Genomic DNA, 8,659 nt, shown 5'->3' with positions numbered 1-8,659 from the left:
AAAAAAAAAAAAAAAAAAAAAAAATCAGAAAACCAGTTACTGTTTAACTAGTTGCAAGTGGCTTTGTCCAAAGAAGTTAAGCTTGATATTGCATTAGCTTTGTATGCAATAATTAAGTCTCTACAAGCTGAAGTATCACATACAGAGGCATAAGATTTCCTGTGGACACATGAAACCATGTTTTCAAGAGCTACATCACAAGGGTCTTTAAAACTGCCTAAAAACCAGCCACTAATGGCATGCACAGGTCAATAATATTAACTTTGGTAATGTCAGTCATTTTTGGTCAAATCTGGATTCCACTTTAAACAGTAACATGTATAAAACCACACCCATTGTGTGCATAAAGCAACACACTTTATTTGCTATCACCTAGAGGCAGGTCTTCAAGACATGGCTGAAGTATTCAAATTTAGGAGCTTGTTTAGTTCTAAGTCACATTTTCACTAGTCTGTAAGGCAAGACTAAAAGGACAGAAAGTGGTCAAATATTTAATTTTTTTTTTTAAATGCAGGACAAGAACCATCTTGAAAATTATATAGCTTTAAGTAACACTAATTTTTTTCCACAATGTTTTTGTAAGAAATCCAGTAACTTTTATCTAGTACCCCAAGACACATTCTGGTTTGTTTCTCTTTGTGAAGTTATCAATACCCTGTAAATACAAGTGTTTTGTTCTTCTTGGGGAAGTCATAGATGTTTTTATTTACAACAGAGTCAATCCTTAGCACTATAACTGGACTTCAACAGTTTAAAAGTGTAATGAAAATGACAACCTGAAGTGCTACTACCCATACAGAATCCACACTTAGTTCAGTTTTATTCATTGCAAAATAAAAAGACATCCAATTACACTAGTAAAAACTCAGAGATTTAGATCTGTACTCAAAAAAACACTACACATGCAAAGGGAACAATATCCTGCTAACACAACTTCATTTGCTGCTGCATTTGTCTAATATTAACAATTATGAACAGGGCAGTGCAACTAGTATTTGGAACAATCCTTACAGTGTTCGAGTGTCAGGCACAATACTTCATTTCTCTTCACACCACTGGTTCTCTTTACGTACCTGAAAGAGTAGTTTATCTGTTAGTATGCTGCAGTGAAATTCTAAGCCTTGGCTGTAAATACCCATAAGCATTCAGGATTATTTACTGCAGGGAGACAAACTTGAAGCAGCTTTAATTTTTCACACAGGTTTTGCAATTATAAAAGTCAGTCTTCCAAACTGGCCTGTTCATCAATATAAGCCAGGTTTTTCATGCCTAGGTTTGATCAAATCTGAAATTTTCCAACCAAGTAACCAAATGGATTACCTGAAGTCCAAGTTGTTTGTTTCATGACATAGCATTGAAAAGATATCCAAGTCTACAACTCATTGCCTTGTATAGAAACCAGGCATCTAGCTCTGCTTTTCCCAACTCTACCATTTTGCAGTTGATTTATTGCTCAAGTTTTAAGATCAGTGAGTTTGTTACTTAGAGAACCCAAACTTACCTTTCCAGCCACATGCAGCAATACATCTTCAGCATTCCTACTACAGGCCCAAACCAGCAAACTAAGGCTGCCACAAACAATCCTACCTGCTTTCCTGCTAGACATGCTGGAGTTAGAAAATCAATACACTTTGTTTTGACCTTTTCAGATCAAAGTGTGCAGGTCAGGCTGCAAGTGTGGCAGACATCATAAAGTCTTCTACTAGTACCACCCCAATTATGAGGGGTTGATGCATTAGTTTACACTTACTGGTAACAAGTCTGTTGCATCACAAGTTAGGAAGCACCACACCGTAATCCAGCACGAACAGGCAGCTAAATTGTAATTAAATCCAGATCAAGTACCTGTGCTTCTTCCTCTTCAGTGAAGTCATTCTTAATATTGAATGTCTTGCGAATTTCTTCTGGAGTTTTCCCCTTGATCATGTTTGCCACTGTCTTGCATGTGACATCCAGCAAACCTTTGATGTCCAAGTAATTTGCAGCCTGTAAAAGAGTTTCCAGATTTAAAGCCTCCATATCAATATTCTGCCTCTGTAGATGTACTACCAAATTTAAGCTTACACTGAAATTGTAGAATATTGTATGCAAACAGATCATCTCTGCTTTGAGAAGCTTCTAGCTAGAACCTTCAAGGGACAGTACCTAGAACTTGCTTGCCAAACAGGAGTCCTTTGTACCATGAAAAACATTCTTCCTGCTCCTCCTTTTACAAAGAGCTTTCAGAAGTCTTCAAACACCCAAGATCTTCAGTGTTGCAGTACTGTTAACTAGCCAATGCAGTTGTCTAGTTCTTATGCAGATCTCCAGAACTCCATAATTAGTAATAAGCCCTCAACTTGGACTCGAGAGCCACAAGAATAAAAGACAGCGATATTTAGAAAAGTATTTTTATATTTAGAAATTTTGATATTTAGAAAGATTGATGAGTGAGTATAGATTAATGCCAGCATTAGGCTAACAAGCATTCCAACATCCTCAGCAATTTCAGTCAATATTTACCAGAACCACCTGCCCTCCCCACATCCCCGCTTCCAATGAAGAAGTAACTCAAGAAGCATAAAGGCTTTATTTCTCAAGTGCATAGCAGAGCTTCACTTCACAGGCACAACCTTTGCACTTCTTGAGGACACTCACCAGGATAAGTTCAAAAAGTGTTCCTTGGTCTACTTTCAGAAACTCTTGATCCCACACAGGGATGTCATCTGTTCTCTTTTCTTTGTTCTCATCATCCTCAGGAGGAGGTGGATCATCCTTGTGATGGGTGCACCACTGAATCACCTAATTATGGTTTTGAAATTAAAGTTTTATCCAAGTGATTCTCCCATTAAACTCCAACTAAAACTTAACTTCATTTTGGAAGAAATGTACCTTTTTCTCTAGATTAATATTAAAATCCTGTGCAAACATGTTCAAATCCCCAATATCTTCATTTCAGAACAATTGATCCCCAATCCCAGAATACAACAGCTTTCAAGAATCCCAACAGAGTTAGTTTCATGTTAATTACTTAATCTTAAAAGCCAGCTGCTGGTGCTATAAAGTTATCAGTCCCTGTGCTAACACACAGGTTGTACAAAGAAAACCTAAACCTCATTTTGCTGTATTTAATCTGTTTACAGAAACATTTTGTATTAAGCAGACTACTACATGGGGGAAGAGCGCAGAGTGGCAATAGCTACCAGCAGGTCACATTCACCCCAGTACAAAGTTCAGCCAGCAAGTTTGTCAGTAGTGTTGGCTCAGGTTTGGTTTTGGTTTTTTTTTTTTTTAGTTTGGGAACATGCAATCTCACGACCCAGACAAAAGGAGCAGGGATGTACTGCAAGCACAACCCTGTTCCATTTCATCAACCCAAGAGCCTTCACAAGTTTAAGTTATTTATGTGTCTCTTCACTAGGAAACAATTCCTAACCCTGTGTTTACCCCAAAACAGTCACAATAGTTTGGTGCTTATTTTGGCACAACTCTTTCTATTTGAAAGCAAAAAGAATCTTGGATACCACAGTACTACACTCTTCCCCCTTGACCCAATGACCATGGCCTGTTAATGAATTTAATACCACCAAGTGCACACAGTGTCTCTTAAGCACTGCCACTGCCAGTCACTCTCACCACTGCCTGTCTCTTAATCCTTTCTCCAAACATTTGCATCTCATGAACAGCCACCTCAGTTTACAGAATCCAATTAAAATTAGTGCTTTAACACCATGAAATGTCTGTGTGCACAGATGCCCAGCACCACTTCAGCACCTTAGGAAGCCTGTCTGGCCTCCAGCTTGCTGTTCTAGGTCACCCCTGTATGTCCTCTGCCATTATCCACCTGCCAGCCTCGGCCCACATGCCCATGTTCATGCACTTGTAGCACATGAAAAGTATTTTTTAACTAGTAGTTCATAATACCCAGCTCCAAGATGAAGTTCACATTTCTTTAGTGCCATGCAGCACAACCACTTTCATCATCTTACCTTTTTTAAGATGGCTGCATTAACATTTGGAAGAGGGACTGGGTCATCATCACCTTCATCATCCATTCCCAAATCTAAAAATGGAAAGATGACTGAGCAATTGGCAGACAAAACCATTCACTGAACTAGGATGCTTCCTCTATTCTTCACTATTTTGACAACACTGAGGCTGAATTATCAGTAACAAAGGACCTCTAAACTGTGAAGTCAGGAGCTTTTGGAAGGCTTTGTGGAGCTACAGCTACATTATACATGCTAGGTTGTACCAAGTTGAGGCTAAGTGGCTGATAAGGCTGCCTCATCAAATGAGAGCTGAACAATCTGACAAACATTTGTGTATTTTTACCCCTTACACAGTTTCAACCCACAAGTTCTAACTGAGGGTTCCCATTCCATTTATGATTAAATAAGAATTCAAATCTAGTGTGGTAAATAGATGCAATGTCTTGTCCTCTGCATGAGCAGGAAACACTGTAGCCACAGACATGCTGCTCTCTGCCTCTGAATCACTTGTACCAATCCTGTATCAGCTGAAGAAGTTCACATGGTAAGACAGCAGTACAAATCCTTCCATCAATAAAGCATTCATAAAGCATGCTTCCAACACTCCTTGTTTTAAAAGCTTGTCAGCATGCTCCAGACAGATATGGATTTGTCCCCTTGGTATGATCAAGGAATCAAAGTAAAAATTAGGAGAAAAATATAATTAAAGTGTCAGCTTGATACACAGAACAAATACCACATTAGCCATCTTAGAGAATGTGCTTTTTTTTATTACCCAAATGCTAACAGTTGGATGACACCCTAGCTGTCAAAGACATCTTGTAATTAGTTATGTAATTGAGTAACTATGCAGACCTTCACTCATTACATGCACAGATGAGCCAATTCTATATCACCAAGGAACTTAATTTTTAAGAACATACGAACATCATCACTCATCAAATTTGTACATGATAAAAATCATGTACTTCTGTATTTAGACAAGTCCGCTACTGTTGTTATCAGCAGACTATTAATTAACACTACTTGTTTGTTTGAAATCACTCCCAAGATTCAGAACTGAAACACTGCCATTAAAAGATACAGAAATAATTCAAGCAATATCTGAAGTTTAGTCAATTCTGCTTGACTTGTCACCATCACCTCTGAACCAGCAATTTCATCCATTAGCAGAAAATTGGTATTTCATTAGTGGTCCCACGGTGCTCAGTACAACCCAACTTTTCAGCTCCTCCCCTCTCAGCTGCAGCACCCAACACACAAAACATTAACTGATGTTCAGCCACCCATACCGAAAAGGCATTTCACCTATACTAGGAGACTAGTTCTCTCCCAGGTTAGAAAGAGGCAAGTTTATGGTACCCAGCATACACACTTCCCATTAATAACTTCCTTCCATTTCCAGCTGAGTGTCATTTAACACCAGCAGTGACACAGCTCCTGCTGGAGAAAACTAAGAATTGTGCACCCTAATGCATTCCAGTTCCTGTTTGAGTTGCCAGTCATGTTCAACAGCATCCTATTACCAGAAGTGTTCAATGCCTGATATAATTCAACCTTATTTTTACTGTTCTTATAAGGTGTCACAACCAAAGATTTACATCCAAGGGCATAATATGAACTACATCTACAGAAATAATTATTTCTAAGTTAATCCATGAATACATCCAAAAACTAGAAAAAAACACCAGTAAACAATGAGGATTTGCACTAGAGGGATTAGACAGTTTGCTCTGTATCCCAGCCATCTGGCAGATTTCCCCTCCCCCGCCACGAGTTCTTTTGTTTCAAATTTATGTCAGCAGGAGATCAGACCTAAGTATTTATCCCAAATAATTTAACAGCATTCACAAGCTCACAATACAAGCTCTTTATTGCATTGATTTATTATCTTCCACTCCATACAAGTGATATTTACATTCTAAGACTCGTTTGTGTGATTAAATAAACTGAAGTTTTAAATATTATTAATGTTCTGCTTGCTTAACTCTCACAAAGCTGAAGTAGACTGTAGGCAAGGCACTGGGCTGCTGGTATTTTACTGGCCTCCCTGCAAGTGCTCTTAACCAGGGCTTTTTACAAGAGCATATCCACCCTAAACAGTTTCAGCTACAACAGCAGGAGTTCCAGCTGTTGTGACAGGAGACAGCAAGCTGCTCCATAGACCTGGGAATGCTTTTTCAGCAGAGTACCAACTTGTCTCCTCTGGTCACAATTCCTGTCTAAGAGGCCTCCTCAGGGTCTCACTCTTACCTTCAAGCATAGTCTTTATAGTCACAGACTGTTTCGCAATTTCCACATCAACTTCAAAGATTTCTCCATCTGAACTCTGCAGTTTAATTGAAGGCATCTACAAGAGAAGGACAGTTATTTCCACACAATATTCAGCAGACATTACAAGTTCAGCTGACTCAGATGCGCATCACCTTTACTGCTAAAATTGCTTCTTCCCAACAGCAGATAGCCCAATGCCACTTAAGGCACACTCAGATTATTCACTGCTTGAATCAACAGCCCTAAATTCATTAATCCTCATACTTAAGAAACAAGGATTGACTGAAGTCTAACACTAATTTATGAGCTTTTTTCCTTAATTTGAAAGCATAAAATACACAGATTATAACAGTGCTTTTATTTTTTTTCAGTATAACACTAGGGCTATCTTTCTCTTGAAATAATTTTCAACACTTCCAAAACACTACTTGCCTTCAAATCCAAACAACTGCTACTCACTTCAACTGCTCAAATGATGTCAGATCTCAAAAGCAGTTTTCAAATGATAGCCTCTGGAACAGAATCATAGCATTAAGGTAGGAAGGAATTCCCCTAGACAGAGTCTAGTCCAGCCTCCCTTGCTCCAAACAGAATTAAAACAGACCAGGTTACTCGGAATCAAAGGCTTTCCTCGAGGAAAGTGTTTGGTTTTCTGATGAGATTAAAAAGCAATAAACTCCTACAAGGAAGGCCTTCAGCACTCACTACTGCTCTTGAAAAGCAGGAGGTAAGACCAATACTTTGTTAGCATCTGAGATGACCATGCATTTTAACAAAGTTTCTCAAACAAACTGTAGTAAGACCTACAATAAAGAGGCAGCAGTCTTGAAAGATGTCGTTAGCAGAAACACAATCAAATTTTACAAGAAAGTGTATTTCCAGATATGTAACAACTCAAACCCAGAAGTAAAGCACACGACACAGCAGCCAGGAGATTACAATTTCTGTCTGAAACTACACATAGAGACTGTGGGGGTTATCACTGCACTTGAACCAGCCAAAGGGCACTATTAACACAACCGTCTGGCCACGTAAGTTTTATAAATTTCTTCTCAACCAGTTAGTAGGATGTGTTGTAAGTTCCTTTACCATTCAAAATATTCGTTAGCAGCAAACCATTGCAACAGTTTCCTTTTTTTGTCCTCAGGTTACCTTCAACTTCAATTAATTTTCAAATGTTCTTCCCCCATCAAACTTACAAGCCTCACACACTAGTTCCTCAGAGTAGTACTTGAGCTATGAACAGTTAATTAGTTCGACCACTTGCAGCAAACTTCCATCACCTCTTTCTAAGAGCTCATCAGTGTAGTGTGGCTGAGCCTGACAGCCCTACGCAAACCCAGGCCAAAGGAGGCTCGGCCAACACGTGTTATTAAGCAGCTCACACCAGCCCCAAGTCCTCATTGCTTTAATTTCCATTTGGCAGTGAGCAGCCAGTTAATGTTTACACAGCAATGTAACCCTATATGACAGTGCTACTTCTAATTAAGACGGGTGTTCTGGAGGAACATGGTCATGATTGTTCCAAAGGTACAAGTATATATATTACACACATGCACAAAACCAAAATCTGGATTAAAGCACCATTCTGGGTTAGCCGTTTGAACGATGCTCTGGGAAAAAGTGCTGTAGGCACACATTTTAAATGTAATGCATCTGTTCTTGCAGTGACTGTCTGGGAGCACTCCAGAACAAACCCAGCTCCATCGCCAGCCTCCTTGTGCCTGGGCTTACATAATGCTGCACAGCAGAGCCGGCCAGGCAGGGATGCTGCCTTAGCCAGGGCAGCCCCTGCAAGGATATTTCCCTCCTATCACCCAAACCCTCTTCTAACAAGACTTTTAGTTATTGCTGAGGGTGTGAAACAGGTAGAATGAAGTTCAATTACTGCCTTATCACTGACAACAAACCAGAATTTCATCAAATTTTCATTGTTTTTTTATACCACAGAACTCAGCTTCCTAGAAAATAGGGGGGGAAAAAATCATTTTTAGCAAGCTGCAGTACAGCCCTGGCAGGTGACAGTCCCTGGGCAGCAGCACTACTGGGTGACTAAGCAAACCAGTCCTAAAAGCTTTATTCAACAACAGCACAACAGGCTTGGAGCCGGGCTGAAGCCAAACCTGAATTACAGCGATAATTTACATGTCTAAGCCTGAAACGCCGAGCTCAGCCACCTACAGCTGCGCCTCCCAGCGCCATTCCGGATGGATGTCCGCTGCTTCCCCCTCCCCTCCCGCGCCAGCGCCGGTAACCAGGAGCCGGGTAACGAACTCGCACCTGAGGCGCGGCCGCTCCGGGACACTCAGCACCCCCGCGGGCAAGGCTCCCCACACCGGGGAGCTTCATTCCCGCATGGCCCGGGAGGGCTCGGCCCCAACGAACCCCCAGAGCTCCATCCCCGTACGGCCCAG

General features: G+C 40.4%; 1 protein-coding gene across 2 annotated transcripts; it reads right to left on the bottom strand.

Annotated features, from left to right (window-relative positions):
• Window positions 1-338: 338 nt before the first annotated feature.
• On the bottom strand, window positions 339-6,750 carry SKP1 (S-phase kinase-associated protein 1). 2 transcript variants are annotated; one of them, XM_008632654.2, is made up of 6 exons: window positions 6,678-6,750; window positions 6,225-6,321; window positions 3,969-4,042; window positions 2,638-2,781; window positions 1,846-1,986; window positions 339-1,073 (listed from the first exon to the last, which is right to left on the bottom strand). In XM_008632654.2, the coding sequence occupies exons 2-6, from the start codon at window positions 6,319-6,321 to the stop codon at window positions 1,038-1,040; spliced, it is 492 nt and encodes a 163-aa protein (XP_008630876.1). In that variant the 5' UTR covers window positions 6,678-6,750; the 3' UTR covers window positions 339-1,037. The 2 variants fall into 2 exon arrangements, with proteins under 2 accessions (XP_008630876.1, XP_017588470.1); XM_017732981.1 differs by having other exon boundaries at window positions 6,705-6,729.
• Between the last annotated feature and the right edge of the window lie 1,909 nt (window positions 6,751-8,659).

This window comes from Corvus brachyrhynchos, unplaced genomic scaffold (assembly GCF_000691975.1).
Source record: "Corvus brachyrhynchos isolate BGI_N302 unplaced genomic scaffold, ASM69197v1 scaffold54, whole genome shotgun sequence".
NCBI classification, from domain to species: Eukaryota; Metazoa; Chordata; class Aves; order Passeriformes; family Corvidae; genus Corvus; species Corvus brachyrhynchos.
The sequence above is the reverse complement of the archived record's forward strand: the minus strand, read 5'-3'. Positions and strand labels throughout refer to the sequence as shown.

Bases quoted from the DNA above. Each gene is read 5' to 3' on its own strand.
- SKP1 (XM_008632654.2), bottom strand. From the start codon at position 6,321: ATGCCTTCAATTAAACTGCAGAGTTCAGATGGAGAAATCTTTGAAGTT. The intron at 1,987-2,637 runs GTGAGTGTCCTC...ACTCTTTTACAG, and splicing joins CACTTTTTGAACTTATCCTG to GCTGCAAATTACTTGGACAT. The intron at 1,074-1,845 runs GTACTTGATCTG...CTACTCTTTCAG, and splicing joins CTGAAGAGGAAGAAGCACAG to GTACGTAAAGAGAACCAGTG.